General features: G+C 40.9%; 2 protein-coding genes across 3 annotated transcripts in view; both read left to right on the forward strand.

The window, feature by feature from the left end:
• The window catches only part of LOC115195526 (papilin-like), a 38,592-nt gene extending 30,471 nt beyond the window's left edge, over positions 1-8,121 (forward strand). For both annotated transcript variants that reach the window (XM_029755444.1, XM_029755455.1), the window contains exons 9-13: positions 151-301; positions 3,355-3,426; positions 5,724-5,871; positions 6,148-6,226; positions 7,659-8,121. In XM_029755444.1, the coding sequence (XP_029611304.1) occupies positions 151-301; positions 3,355-3,426; positions 5,724-5,871; positions 6,148-6,226; positions 7,659-7,937 (729 nt within the window). In that variant the 3' untranslated portion in view covers positions 7,938-8,121. The remainder of the gene's footprint in view (positions 1-150; positions 302-3,354; positions 3,427-5,723; positions 5,872-6,147; positions 6,227-7,658) is intronic.
• Positions 8,122-8,820: 699 nt separating this feature from the next.
• Positions 8,821-14,394, forward strand: LOC115195528 (enhancer of rudimentary homolog). The gene is made up of 4 exons (XM_029755470.1): positions 8,821-8,951; positions 11,446-11,533; positions 12,499-12,619; positions 13,413-14,394. Exons 1-4 carry the CDS (start codon positions 8,949-8,951, stop codon positions 13,513-13,515), a joined length of 315 nt encoding a protein of 104 aa, XP_029611330.1. The 5' UTR covers positions 8,821-8,948; the 3' UTR covers positions 13,516-14,394.
• The last annotated feature ends 1,967 nt before the right edge of the window (positions 14,395-16,361 follow it).

Consider the following 16,361-nt stretch of genomic DNA (forward strand, 5'->3'; position numbering starts at 1 on the left):
CGCAAGTGTGCGTAATGATTGTTGCCAGATGTGCGTAATGATGGGTTGCCAGGACCGGTGCTTAGTAGACAGGTGACGTCCTACCATTTTCTCTTATCCTTCCCTACTTCTGTGTATATCTATCATGCTCTCTCTCTCCTCCCTATATAGTGCTCTAGGAATTGTGGTGGAGGGGTGCGGGAGAGGAGGGTAATGTGTATGGACATAGACCAGAACCCATATGGGGAAGACAGGTGCGCCCCAAACCCTAAACCCGCTACTGTGGAGCACTGTAACACCCAGGCCTGCCATGAAGCCCAGAGTGAGTCCAATTCCAGTGTGTGTCTATATACACTACCATTCAAAAGTTTGGGGTCACTTAGAAATGTTTGTTTTTGAAAGAAAAGCGAGAAAAAAAAATTGTCCATTAAAATAACATCAAATTTATCAGAAATACAGTGTAGACATTGTTAACCTCTCTGGGCCAGTGGGACGTTTGCGTCCCACCCTAGTCAACAGCCAGTGGAATCGCGTGGCGCGAAATACAAATACCTCAAAAATGCTATAACTTCAATTTCTCAAACATATGACTATTTTACACCATTTTAAAGACAAGACTCTCGTTAATCCAACCACGTTGTCCGATTTCAAAAAGGCTTTACAGCGAAAGCAAAACATTAGATTATGTCAGGAGAGTACCCTGCCAAAAATAATCCCACAGCCATTTTCAAAGCAAGCATATATGTCACAAAAACCAAAACCACAGCTAAATGCAGCACTAACCTTTGATAATCTTCATCAGATGACACGCCTAGGACATTATGTTATACAATACATGCATGTTTTGTTCAATCAAGTTCATATTTATATCAAAAACCAGCTTTTTACATTAGCATGTGACGTTCAGAACTAGCATACCCACCGAAAACTTCCAGTGAATTTACTAAATTACTCATGACAAACGTTGACAAAATACATAAATTATTTTAAGAATTATAGATACAGAACTCCTTTATGCAAACTCTATGTCAGATTTTAAAATAGCTTTTCGGCGAAAGCACATTTTGCAATATTCTGAGTACATAGCTCGGCAATCACAGGCTAGCTAATTTGACACCCACCAAGTTTGGGGCAACCTAAACTCAGAATTACTATTAGAAAAATTGGATTACCTTTGCTGTTCTTCGTCAGAATGCACTCCCAGGACTTCTACTTCAAAAACAAATGTTGTTTTGGTTCCAAATAATCCATAGTTATATCCAAATACCTCCGTTTTGTTCGTGTGTTCAGGTCACTATCCGAAGGGTAACGCGCGAGCGCATTTCGTGACAAATTTTTTTAAATATTCCATTACCGTACTTAAAGCATGTCAAACGCTGTTTAAAATCAATTTTTATGCCATTTTACTCGTAAAATAGCGATAATATTCCAACCGGACAACGTTGTATTCATTCAAAGACTGAAAGAAAAAAATGGAGAAGTCTCGTGAACGCGCATCTCAGTCTCACTGTCCCCAGGCAGGCCACTTACAAACTCTGCTGCTGTACTTTGCCCAGAGACAGGAGAAACGTCATTCCGCTTTCTGAATGCTTTAGAGAGCCAATGGAAGCCTTAGAAAGTGTCATGTAACAGCACAGATGCTGTAATGTTGATAGAGATGCAACAGAAGGACAACAAATTGTCAGACAGGGCACTTCCTGCATGGAATCTTCTCAGGTTTTGGCCTGCCATATGAGTTCTGTTATACTCAGACACCATTCAAACAGTTTTAGAAACTTTAGAGCGTTGTCTATCCAAATCTATATGCATATTCTCGTTTCTGGGCAAGAGAAGCATATTCTCATTTCTGGGCAGGAGTAGTAACCAGTTTAAATCGGGTACTTTTTTATCCGGCCGTGAAAATACTGCCCCCTAGCCCCAACAGGTTGATGTTATAAATTACTATTGTAGCTGGACACGGAATTTTTTTTTAATGGAATATCTACATAGGCGTACAGAGGCCCATTATCAGCAACCATCACTCCTGTGTTCCAATGGCACGTTGTGTTAGATTAGCTAAATTGATCATTTTAAAAGTCTAAATGATCATTAGAAAACCCTTTTGCAATTATGTTAGCACAGCTGAACACTGTTGTGCTTATTAAAGATGCAATTAAGCTGGCCTTCTTTAGACTAGTTGAGTATCTGGAGCATCAGCATTTGTGGGTTCGATTACAGGCTCAAAACAGCCAGAAACAAAGCACTTTCTTCTGAAACTCGTCAGTCTATTCTTGTTCTGAGAAATGAAGGCTATTCCATGCGAGAAATTGCCAAGAAACTGAAGATCTCGTACAACGTTGTATACTACTTACTTCACAGAACAGCGCAAACTGGCTCTAACCAGAATAGAAAGAAGAGTGGGAGGCCCCAGTGCACAACTGAGCAAGAGGACAAGTACATTAGTGTCTAGTTTGAGAAACAGATGCCTCACAAGTCCTCAACTGGCAGCTTCATTAAATAGTACCCGCAAAACACCAGTCTCAACATCAACATTGAAAAGGCGACTCCGGGATGCTGGCCTTCTAGAAAGAGTGGCAAAGAAAAAGCCATATCTCAGACTGGCCCAAAAAAAGAAAAGATTAAGATGGGCACAAGAACAGACACTGGACAGAGATATGGCTTTTCTTTGCAACTCTGCCTACAAGACCAGTATCCCAGAGTTGAATGAGAGTGTGCAAATCAGAAATCTAAAATATATTTGTTTAACACTTTTTTGGTAACTACATGATTCCATATGTGCCATTTCATTGTTTTGATGTCTTCTCTATTAATTCTACAATGTAGAAAATAGTAAAATAAAGAAATCTTTGAATGAGTGGGTGTGTCCAAACTTTTGCCTGGTACTGTATATACGTACTTACTGGACACATATAAACACAACTTGTAAAGTGTTGGTCCCATGTTTTTTAATGAGCTGAAATAAAAGATCACAGAAATGTTCTATATACACCAAAATCTTATTTCTCTCAAATTTTGTGCACAAATTTGATTACATCCATGTTAGTGAGAATTTCTCCTTTGCCAAGATAATCCATTCTGTCTGTAATAAAGCCCTTTTGTGAGGAAAAACTCATTCCAATTGGCTGGATCTGACTCCCCAGTGGGTGGGCCTATACCCTCCCAGGCCCACCCATGGCTGCACCCCTGCCCTGTCATGTGAAATTCATAGAGTAAGGCCAAATTAATATATTTCAATTGACTGATTTCCTTCTATGAACTGTAACTCAGTAAAACCTTTGAAATTGTTGCATGTTGCTTTTATATTTTTGTTCAGTGTGTGTGTGTGTGTGTGGGGGGGGGGTTTCTATTCATGTATCATTGTCTCTCTCTGTTTAGGTGTACCAAGTGTCCATGACCCAACAGGACATGACAGCACTCTGAGAGGATATGTGCCTTATGACCCTTCAGGTACGAGTGTGCGTTAGGGATGTTTTTGTCTCTATGCATGCATGGGCATGTGTATCAATTTGTGTGCGTAATTATAATCATATGTGTGTAGATTGACTTGGGATAATTAAAAGACTTCTTAGGGCTAGGAGTCCCGTTAGCGGGACAACTTCCGGTGAAACTGGAGGGCGCGCAATTCAAATAAATAATCATAAAAATTATGGATATTAAACATTTAGGTAAATATAAGTGTCATATCGGTTGAAAGCTTAAATTCTTGTTAATCTAACTGCACTGTCCGATTTACAGTAGGTATTACAGCGAAAACATGCCATGCGATTGTTTGAGGACGGCGCCCCACATCAAAATATTTTTCCACCGGCACAGGTTTCATAAATTCACAAATAGCGATTAAATATTCAGTTACTTTTTGAAAATCTTCCTATGATGTCACCCAAAGGGTCCCAGCTATAACATGTAGTGTCGTTTTGTTAGATAAAATCCTTCTTCATATCCCAAAAGGTCTGTTTAGTTGGCGCCATCGATTTGAGTAATTGACTCGTTCAACATGCAGAGAAAGGAATCCGAAAATCTACCCATAAACTTTGTTTCAACAAGTCAAAATACTATTTACTCCTCAGATACCCTAAAATGTAATCAAACTATAATATTTCTAACGGAAAGAAGTATGTTCGAAAGGAAACAGATTTTAGCAGGTGCGTCCTGTCTTAGCGCGTGCAAACATACATTTCCAAGACTGTGTCCCTGTACTAAATCTGATATTTCTTATTCGTTTTGGAAGTTACAAGCATGAAACATTGAACATAGACTGCTGACACCCTGTGGAAGCCATAGGAATTGCATCCTGGGAGTTCATTTTAGTATGCTCTTATACTTGCCATTGTAAGAGGATGGTCACTCTCTCAAAAGAGAAATTCAGGTTGGTTTTTCTTTGGATTTTCTCCTACCAAATCTATTGTGTTATATTCTCCTACATTATTTTAACATTTCTACAAACTTCAAAGTGTTTTCTTTCCAATGGTACCAATTATATGCATATCCTGGCTTTAAGGTAGAGACAGAAATAGCTTAGCAAAACAAGAATTTGAAAATGAACCTTTCTATCTTATGCTAAAACACACCTCTCTTATAGTATGTCCCATTCTCTGTCTAGACAGTGTTGTAATCCATCAAAAAAGTATAACTACATAGACAAGACAGGATCCACCAGTCAAAGTGGTATATCAACATCTGAAAATATACTCTCTGGCTAAACATAACTATCGCATTCCTAAATATACGATAGCAAAAATAAACACCCTCAAAACATGTAAAATGTACATTTTTATCCATCTACACTCCTGTTCAAAAGTTTGGGGTCACTTAGAAATGTCCTTGTTTTTTAAAGAAAAGCACCTTTTTGGTCAATTAAAATAACATCAAGTTGATCAGAAATACAGCGTAGACATTGTTAATGTTGTAAATAACTATTGTAGCTGGAAACTGCAGATTTTTTTATGTAATATCTACATAGGCGTACAGAGGCAAATTATCAGCAACCATCACTCCTGTGTTCCAATGGCACGTTGTGTTAGCTAATTTTTAAAAGGCTAATTGATCAATAGAAAACCCTTTTGCAATTATGTTAGCACAGCTGAAAACTGTTGTGCTGATTAAAGAAGGAATACAACTGGCCATCTTTAGACTAGTTGAGTATCTGGAGCATCAGCATTTGTGGGTTCGATTACAGGCTCAAAATGGTCAGAAAGAAAGACTGACGAGTTTCAGGAGAAAGTCTATTCTTGTTTTGAGAAATTAAGGCTATTCCATGTGAGAAATCGCCAAGAAACTGAAGATCTGGTACAACGCTGTGTACTACTCCCTTCACAGAACAGCGCAAACTGGCTCTAACCAGAATAGAAAGAGGAGTGGGAGGCTCCAGTGCACAACTGAGCAAGAGGGCAAGTACATTAGTGTCTAGTTTGAGAAACAGACGCCTCACAAGTCCTCAACTGGCAGCTTCATTAAATAGTACCCGCAAAACACCAGTCTCAACATCCACAGTGAATAAGCGTCTCTGGGATGCTGGCCTTCTAGGCAGAGTTCCCCTGTCCAGTGTCTGTGTTCTTTTGCCCAACTTAATCTTTTATTGGCCAGTCTGAGATATGGCTTTTTCTTCGCAACTCTGCTTCGGCAAAAGCCAGCATCCTGGAGTCGCCTCTTCACTGTTGATGTTGAGACTATAGGTACATTAAGTATATAGGCTATTTGTATAGATTATCTAAACATTTAGCCATATGTCTGTTTGCTCTCTCTAGCCACTAACACAGTGTACAACCCCTATTCCACCGCTGTGGTTGGTCCTCACTGCTCCCAGTCATACTACGGCTGCTGCCCCGATGGCCACACGTCCTCTGGTGGGCATAGAGGAGAGGAATGTCCTGCAGATGACTGCGTACGCACCCGGTAAGACCTAGGTGGCATCTGTTCAGTTGGGTGCAACTTTACATAACTTTAAGATAGCGATAATTGTGTAAAACAGACATGGCATGCACAGGTTGATTATGACACAACTTTTTTACTTGGACAGTCCAACTAGTGACATTCACATTCATGGATGCTGTCTGAGTCCATGTTTCTGTCTCACCTACCTTTGTGCCTTTCCATAACAGCTATCGGTTTGTTGTCTACCCTATATATATATATATATATATCTTACCTGTGTTCGTCTCTGGTTGTCAGGTACGGCTGCTGTCTGGATGGGGTGACTCCTGCTCAGGGTCATAGAAGGGCAGGATGTCCTGATTACCACCCACTTGCAGTAAGAGCTGCCCACTACCCATTATGTCAAGACCACTCTTTTTCTTTCACAATCAAAAGCAGTCTATCCATCCTTTAGATTGGAAAAGCTCTCTCGAAGTAGATAATAAATAAAACAAAAGTGAAATAAACAATACAAATTAACATTATTTTAGAACTTCTGTGAGTGTAAAGACATTTCAAATGCCATCAGGTCTATATACAGTGTTGTAAAGATGTGCAAATAGTTAAAGTACAAAATGGAAAATTAATAAACTGAAATATGGCTCTCCATCTCTCTCAACCAGTCTTTTTCCAATTAAATGTAAGGGCTTTCTTGGCATGGGAAACATATGTTTACATTGCCAAAGCAAGTGAAATGGATAATAAACAACAACAAAAATTAACAGGAAACATTACACTTACAAAAGTTCCAAATGAAGAAACACATTTCAAATGTCTAACTATTATTTATATATACAGTATTGTAATGATGTGCAAATAGTTAAAGTACAAAAGGGAAAATAAATAAACTAAATATAGGTAGTATTTACAATGCTTGTTCTTCACTGGTTGCACTTTTCTTGTGGCAACAGATCACATATCTTGCTACTGTGATTGCACACTGTGGTATTTCACCCAATAGATATGGGAGTTTATCAAAATTGGATATGTTTTCAAATTCTTTGTGTGTCTCTGTAATCTGAGGGGAAATATGTGTCTCTAATATGGTCATACATTTGGCAGGAGGTTAGGAAGTGTAGCTCAGTGTGCTCTCAGTCTTCTCTTGAGAGCCAGGTCTGCCTTCGGCGGCCTTTCTCAATAGCAAGGCTATGCTCACTGAGTCTGTACATAGTCAAAGATTTCAGGTATTCTGCCAGTGTGTACTCTCTGTTTAGGGCCAAAGAGCATTCTAGTTTGCTCTGTTTTTGGTAAATTCTTTCAATGTGTCAAGTAATTATCTTTTTGTTTTCTCATGATTTAGTTGGGTCTAATTGTGTTGCTGTCCTGGGGCTCTGTGTGGTCTGTTTGTGAACAGAGCCCCAGGACCAGCTTGCCTAGGGGGCTCCTCTCCAGTTGTATTTCTCTGTAGGTGATGGCTTTGTTATGGAAGGTATGAATTGCTTCCTTTTAGGTGGTTGTAGAATTTAACGTCTCTTTTATGGATTTTGATAATTAGCGGGTATCGTCCTCATTCTGCTCTGCATGCATTATTTGGCTTTACGTTGTACACGGAGGATATTTTTGCAGAATTCTGCATGCATTTTGTGAATTATTGGTTGGGGAGCAGACCCCAGACCTCACAACCATAAAGGGCGATGGGTTTTATAACTGATTCTAGTATTTTAGCGAAATCCTAATCGGTATGTCAAATTTTATGTTCCTTTTGATGGCATAGAAGGCCCTTCTTGCCTTGTCTCTCAGATCATTCACAGCTCTCTCTTACTCTCTAGGACCACTCCGCTCCTGCTCAGTCTGGCCATATGTGCTCCCTGTCACATGATGCTGGACCCTGTGCCAGTTGGACTTCCCGCTTCTACTACAACTCAGCCACTGGCAGTTGCACCCAGTTCTGGTTCGGCGGATGCCAGGGCAATGCCAACAACTTTGTCTCCAGGGACCATTGCCAAAGGAAGTGTGGTGGTGCCGTCGAGACACCGAGAGTGGCATCCCCACACACACGGAACGTGAGGGTGAGCACAAGGGCGAGGGCATACCGTGTCCGGTCTTAAGAGACACAAGAAGAATGAGTTTCAGTGACACACACCGTGTCCTTACAGGGGAAAAGAGAAATATGAAGCAATATGATTTACTTTTTTAATCTGTTAATGAATATCTTCCAAAATCTGACCTGCACCAATTCTCTGTTCTGTCATTGTTTACTTTGACATCAATAAACTGAACAAATCTGTTGAATCATGGTGTCCTTCTTGTATCATACACTATTTATTTCCTTTTTACAGTGGTGGAAAAAGTACCCAATTTTCATACTTGAGTTAAAGTAAAGATACCTTAATAGAAAATGACTAAAGTAAAAGTCACCCAGTAAAATACTACTTGAGAAATAGACAACGTATTTGGTTTTAAATATACTTAAGGATCAAAAGTAAATGTAATTACTAAAACATAATTAAGTAGCAAAATTAAAAGTATAATTTAAAATTCATTTTTAAGAAAACCAGATGACACTATTCTTGTTTGTTATTTTTTTACAGATGGCAGGGGCACACATCACTCAGACAAAATTTAGAAACAAAGCATGTGTTTAGTGAGTCCGCCAGATCAGGACCAGGGATATTCTCTTGATAAGTGTGTGAATTGGACCATTGTCCTGTCCTGCTAAGCATTCAAAAGGTAAGGAGTACTTTTGGTTGTCAGGGAAAATGTATGGAGTAAAAAGTACATTGTCTTTAGGAATGTAGTGAAGTAAAAGTTGTCAAAAAGATAAATAGTAAAGTAAAGTATAGATACCCCAAAAAACTACTTAAGTAGTATTTTTTACACCACTACCTTTTTACATTGAGACTGACCCCAGTTTATCAATGTTAAATAAAAAAGGTAAAAAACGCTTTTTACAAATTGGTGCTTTTACTTTGAAGTAGACGTTGACCTTTTCTACCGGAAAAGAATCTCCCTCTACTTCCTTTCTTTCCTTAACAGCTGCATTGCACGGGGATAGAAAAGCAATATAACAGCAAATTAAACACTGAATCTGCAAGTCTAGCTTGGACACCAGAACAAACATGGTAAGAGTGATTGTTTATGGGGGTTTTTCCTCATATATTGTAAGATACACTTTTATTCAATCATTTGGCTTTTGCTAAGATAGCTTACTGTGGCTAGCACTAGCCCGAGCCACAGGGCTCTGGCATGAGCTCGCGACCTTACTAGCAACTACTATAGTTGCTAATTTGTCTAATGGTATGAGCTAAATGTAGCTACTAATGTTAGCCTGTGCATTATTAGGTAGGTCATGTTAAAGGGAAAAGCCGCTCAAACTATCTTTTGGTATACATTTTTTTCATTAGTACACGGTTGATACAGTCCTAGTCTGACTTAATCAGGCTGTAATACACAATTAATTGGCATATACAGCAGGAAACTAATGACTGCAAAATCTTAAATGTTCATTTCGAGCAAGAATGTTTAATAAAATGAAATTTGAACTTTACCTGCTGTGGTGTTGGTCCTTCAGATGGTCAAAAATTGATACAAAAATCCATGTGTGCATGTACTTAAGTGTTGTGTTCGTGCCTTCAGTCATGAGCAAACACGTGTGCATGCATACTAGCTGAAGTCAGCAGGTATTTATATTGTTTTGCGGCGTGTGTCTGGTGATAGAAATGTCAACTTCAGGACCAGCACTCTAAAAACTCTAATAAATGCATTAAAAGAAATGACCGTAACCAAAGTAAAACATTGTAGATTAGGAATTAACAGTAAATGTCCTACTGGTGATGTAATGGCGAATTTATAGACACTAACAATCAAACGCAAACAATTCACACAATGAATTTATGAAACAATGAATGTGCAAAAATTTGCGGGAGAGCGCATTCTGGAGAGAGAAGTGCATCTGGGCACATGGTCAATCCGACGTCTGCATTGGCCATGCAGCATTTACGGTGATATGGCCTCAACTAAAGTCAGGGCATTCACAATTATTGCACTTTGCAGAGCAGTGCAGCGCTGTTGTCAAGGAAGTGAGTTTGTTTATACAGGATGTATCGGCCCCACCTACCGTCAACCAATCATGTCTTCAGTACAGCTTTTGACATTATCGATCAAAATTGTATGTGTTATGGGTTTACACCCCCTGCTATAATGTGGATAAAGAGTTACCTGTCTAACAGAACACAAAGGGTGTCTTTTAATGGAAGCCTTTCAAACATAATCCAGATAGAAGCAGGAATTCGACGGGGTAGCTGTTTAGGCCCCGCAAACGGCCTGTCTCTGTGTGACCCAGAGGCTGCAATATGTCCAAAGCGTCATTAAATCACTACTAGTCATGCTTCATTCCGGGCCTGCTATTTGCACGGTCGCTGCAGTCAGACAGAGAGAGCTACGGTCAATTTTTACTAATGACATGCCACTGACTTTTGAGTAAAGCCAGAGTGTCTTATGTATGCGGAAGACTCAACACTATACACGTCAGCTACTACAGCGACTGAAACACTTAGAGCTGCTCTGCCTTAACACTCAACAAGGCAGGTCCAACAGGCCCTGGTTTTGTCGCACCTGAACTACTGTTCAGTCGTGTGGTCGGGTGCCACAAAGGGACTTGGGAAAATTGCATTTGGCTCAGAACAGGGCAACACAGCTGGCTCTTTAAAGTACATGGAGAGCTAACATTAATGACATGCATGTCAATCTTTCATGGCTCAAAGTGGAAGAGAGATTTACTAACTCATTATTTGAAAGAGGTGTTGACAAGCTGAAGGTACCGAGCTGTCTGTTTTAAAATACTAGCACACAGCTCGGACAACCATGCATACCCCACAAGACATGCCACCAGAGGTCTCTTCCCAGTCCCCAAGTCCAGAACAAACTATGGGAGGCGCACAGTACTACATAGAGCCATGACAACATGGAACACTATTCTACATCAGGTAACTGATGCAAGCAGTAGAATCAGATTTAAAAAGCAGGTAAAAATATATCTTATGGAACAGCGGGGACTGAAGTAACAAACAGGCACAGACACATGCATACAAACATAACATACGCAGCATACACACACGTACAAATGGATTTTGCATTGTAGATATGTGGTAGTGGAGTATGGGCCTGAGGGCACACATGTAGTGTGTTGTGAATTCTGTAACAAATGTATTATGTTTTTACAATTGTATAACTGCTTTAATTTTGCCAGACCGTAGGAAGAGTTCTAGTGTGGATCCATAATAAATACAAATGTCAATGCGTAGCTATACAGAGCCCTCCGCATTGTTTCAAAATTTGGGAGGCGCATGCGATGCGGTACAGAGCTCGATCTGGCCTCTGTATGCCTCTGTTGGCTTTGCAATTGCGTCATACCCTCCATATGAAGCCTCCAACCACATTATCGAATCAAGCAAAAATTAGCTTTTAGTCTAGGCCTCTGCAATGGATTAGTTCACTGAGATGGGCGCAGTGTGTTATTGCGCGACTAAACAATCTCGGTCGACCTACGACCAAACAATCGACCAGTTGGGGTCAGCCGTAGTCTGTGATAACTCTTCTTGTTTCTCTGCTTTGCAGTCACACACAATTCTGCTTGTCCAGCCAACAAAGAGACCAGAGGGGAGAACATATGCCGACTACGAGTCAGTCAACGAATGCATGGAGGGTGAGAGTCAATATACAGACAGAGTGCAACAGTTTTTAAACTAATAGTTCCAACTGGCTAATACTTCTGGGAATGCCTCGAGAAACAGACCAGACCGTGGTTTGGGAAGTGGATGGTAGAAGTTAAATTTGTCCTTATTTGTTAATTTTCACAATCTAAAGGCACAACCTAGATTTGAGCCAATGTCTTACGTAGCTGAGCATGTCATTACTACAACCTTGTGAAAACGACAGACTTTCATCAAAAACTACGTTATAGCAAAGGAATGCCTTTGATTTGACGACCTGCACATGCGCGACACAACTGTTAGATCAGATGATGTTTCTGCACATGAGCTTAGCTAGCTAACGTTGCCATTTTGCTACAGTGTGCCCTTTTGAACACGACCCTAGTGTAAAAAATAAAGCTCAATGTGCCAACAAATGGTTAAAAGCAGCAGGTGGCCGTCAAATCAACTCTGACCAGAACATCTACACCAGGGTCCCCAGCTGGCGGCCCGCAGATCTGGCCCTACAAGTTCAGCGCTAAAGTAAAATGTTTTTAAATATGTTGATTTGTTTGACATAAGACTGTACACAAGCAAATCAGCTCCAAGTGACTTTGGAAATCTGTTCCAAAGTATTCCCACACATAAGAGATGTAATCGTATACAAATGTAAGCAAGGTTTGAAATTGTTTTAGTCAAATATATGTTTGGGCTTCTTGCGGTAAATTTGCAGTCTCCAAATTATTTTATGTTCCTGGCCTCCTGACCATCCACTCAAGAAAAAAAAAGGCTTGCGGCAGAATCTAGTTGATACCTTATCTACATGTTGACATTCTACAACGTCACTGTTCGTCGGCACCCGCAGACGATCGCACAGCCACACGCTGCTTTTAATAGTTTGTCGGCGAGGTGTTTTGTCCTCAACTTAAGTATTTTCACATGTAGTTCTATGTCTCACCCGGAGTCCCTCTTAATCCAGGTGTGTGTAAAATGTATGAGGAGCACCTGAAGAGGATGAACCCCAACAGTCCCTCCATCACATATGACATCAGCCAGCTGTTTGACTTCATTGACGATTTGGCAGACCTCAGCTGTTTAGTGTAAGTAGTACTGTACAACCTCACTGTTAAAGGGATAGTGCAATACCATTTTTATGTCTCTGCCTGCAGTTTGAAGGAAGTTTAAGGTTGTTTCTGGGGCCATTGCTAATTAGTGTTAGTGCAATGACGAAGTCTACAGGAACAGCTAGCATGCTACACCTAATGGTGTAGCCTAAACTTCACCTTGCTTACTAGAGTGCTAATCGAGCTAATACTATACTGCAGTATTGTATTCATTAGTCCACACTGTAGCAATACGGTTTGCAATGTAAAATGAATACAAGCCTTTATCAGGTTATCCCTCCCCGTTTCGTTCCTAGTGAATACAACCCTGTTCTATCCTGTCATTTCACAGCTCTGAGGAGCTGTCAAAAGTGGCCAAGGTTTAGGGGGCTAGGGGTCAAATTTAGATTGGGACTAAGAATTGCCTTCTGTTTTCACCCCAGTAATAATGAGGTCCAGTAGGCTATTTGACCTTAAGGCTTCATCTCATGAGAACAAAGTTATGTTAATGACATGTCTCTCCTGGGTCGTATTCAAAATGTTTTGTAATAGAAAACTAGTGTTTCTTATTGGACAATTTAATGAGTGTAATCATTAGTCCAAACCCTTTCAAACAGTGGCAATTTGCAATGACAACGAGAGTTTCTATTGGACAAATTTAGGGTAGGTCCCTCCCCGTTTCGTTATGCTTTGTTCCTAGTGAAGAGACCCCAGGTATTCCCTCCCAAATGTATTATTTTTTTCTTGCATTTGGTGTCTAATGAATACGAACCACTTCCTCTCCATCCAGATACCGGGCGGACACTCAGACATACCAGCCGTACAACAAAGACTGGATCAAGGAGAAGATCTACGTGCTGCTGCGGCGTCAAGCCCAACAAGCTGGGAAGTAAAGACAGGAAGGGAAGGAGCTGAGAGGTTGTCCCCTTTGTACAGATCTAGGATCAGTTTACTCCACCCTGAAATGAAAACCACTAGGAAATGACAAGCCCAAACTGATTCGGGACCAGTACATAGGGGCAACTTCATCCTGCACAAGGGGTGGGTGGGCCTTGGCTTTTTGGCAGAGGTTGTATAGAGGGAGGGGGACAGTGGCCCTTTTAGAATACACAACGTGCATTCACCCTCCCTTGAGATAATCACAGATCTAGAAGTGATTGGATAGATGAAAGCAAGGTTATCAACCTATTGCTTTCACCAATTCAACTGAATCTGATCATTGATTACTCCAGGGAAGGGAGGAAAGTATTCGAACGGCGACAGTGATCTATAGGCGGGGAGACAAGCCTATAATTTGTTTGGGTCTATTCTTTGTGGGAGTGGCTAGTTGATTGAAGGACAAATGTATTGGTAAAGATGGGTCTTTTGAACAAAATAAACTAGACAAACAAGGTTACATGAACTAAAAACGACAACTATTTTTGTATCGTTGTTTCTTTCATTAAATGTCCATTTCTGTTCAAGGAAGAGGGTTATGAGGAGTGTGACTTTGCTTTGTTTTTTATGAAAAGTAGGGGAGAGTTGAATTGAAAACATGCCACTGATGGTGTTCGTTAAGGGTGTAATTTGGTGATTATGTAACATTGATGAATGTGATTTACCTGAAATGCTGATTATTAATTTAGGGTAATTATGTCATTTTCCATATTTGCACCTCTTAGTACCATTTTTATTTTAGACCTGTGAAATCCTGTTTTTGTAATCTTGACATCTGATTTCATGTTTTCACTGGTAATTGTTCTCTGAATACAGGAAAAACTTTTCAGATTTTATTTGCAGTGTTTTTACTGAAAGCATATCAATACACTACTGTACGAGTGCATCTGTTTATTTACTGAGAAGATGAACAAGTTTACTGCACCGGCTCTGACACTCGTCGGAAGTGACAGGGCTTGCAAACTATTAGACTACAAAGGAAAGCACAGCCGAGAGCTGCCCAGTGACACGAGCCTACCCGATGAGCTAAATAACTTCTATGCTCGCTTCAAGGCAAGTAACACTGAAACATGCGTGAGCGCATCACCTGTTCTGACTGTGATCACGTGTCTGTCTAACCAGACACCTAGGTATTTGTAGTTGTCCACATATTCTAAGTCAGAACCGTCCAGAGCTAGTCGGGTGGGAGGGTGCGGGCAGCAATCGGTTGAAGAGCATGCACTTAGTTTTACTTGCAGTTGGAGGCCTCGGGTGGAGTGTTGTATGGCATTGAAGCTCGTTTGGAGGTTTGTTTGCACCGTGTCCAAAGAAGGGCCAGATGTATACAGAATGGTGTCGTCTGCGTAGAGGTGGATCAGAGAATCACCAGCAGCAAGAGCGACATAAATGATATATGCAGATGTATGCTTGAAATTTGAACCCTGTGGCACCCCCACAGAGACTGCCAGAGGTCCGGACAACAGGCCTTCCGATTTGACACACTGAACTCTATAAGAAGTAGTTGGGGAACCAGGCGAGGCAGTCATTTGAGAAGCCAAGGCAATTGAGTCTGCTGATAAGAATGCGGTGATTCAGAGTCGAAAGCCTTGGCCAGGTCAATGAAGACGGCTGCATAGTACTGTCTTTTAATCGATGGCGGTTATATCGTTTAGGACTTTGAGCATGGCTGAGGTGCATCTGAGACCAGATTACATAGTGGAGAAGGTACGGTGGGATTCGAAATGGTTGGTGATCTGTTTTAACTTGGCTTTCGAAGATTTTAGAAAGGCAGGATGGATATAGGTCTATAACAGTTTGGGTCTAGAGTGTCTCCTCCTTTGAAGTGGGGGATGACCGCAACAGCTTTCCAATCTTTGGGGATCTCGGACGATATGAAAGAGGTTGAATAGGCTAGTAATAGGGGTTTCAACAATTTCGGTGGATAATTTTTGTAAGAGAGGGTCCAGATTGTCTATCCCAGCTGATTTGTAGGGATCCAGATTTTGTAGCTCTATCAGAACATCAGCTGTCTGGGTTTTGGTGGGGGGGGGGGCAAGTTGCTGCAGGGGGTGCTGAGATGTTGGCCGGGGTAGGGGTAGTGTTACGAATCCCTTTGGCCCAGCAGTCTAGGGGGGATGGATACGAGACCCGTAACAAATCATGCAAATTATAATAGTGAGAAAGAACAGTGAGAACCAAAAACCACAGACAACTGAAATCTACCGTCAAACTCAAAAGGTTTATTTTAAACACACGGTAAAGCGGTGTGAGAAAAGGGGCTGAGCTGGACCCAAGCAAAGAAACAATAATCAAAAACACCCCTAAGCTAGACTAGCCTATTTCCACAACAGCTAGCTAACTAACCAAAAATACAGAGGGTGGTCCGCCCAGTTCTAACTAGGGTACTTAGACAAAGTATTCCTACGGGTAATGTATGCCCATGGGCGACTTGTCTTGGTACCCCCTTTTCCCACCAAACAAACAGTCAAACAACAAAACAATACTCACAGGATTACCGGACAAATGTGACATGTAGTTGCAAAAACAAAAGAGATCAATACAGAGATAGAGGGACACAGAGAGAGAGATAGATTGAACACAGAGCGATTGCGAGAATGAACACAAAGATTGATCACAGAGTGAGAATGAGCTAGAGAGAGAAGGCAACTGACTGGGGTTTTAAACCAAGGGAAAGGGACTGTGATTGGGTGAGGGAAGAGGAGCAGGTGTCTTCTGATTGGGGACTGATTGATGACTGATTGGGGACTGATGATTATCACCTGTGAGGAGGAGAAGGAGAGAAACGAAACACACAGGATACACA

The sequence above is a fragment of the Salmo trutta genome, chromosome 1, assembly GCF_901001165.1.
Source record: "Salmo trutta chromosome 1, fSalTru1.1, whole genome shotgun sequence".
Lineage (NCBI taxonomy): Eukaryota > Metazoa > Chordata > Actinopteri > Salmoniformes > Salmonidae > Salmo > Salmo trutta.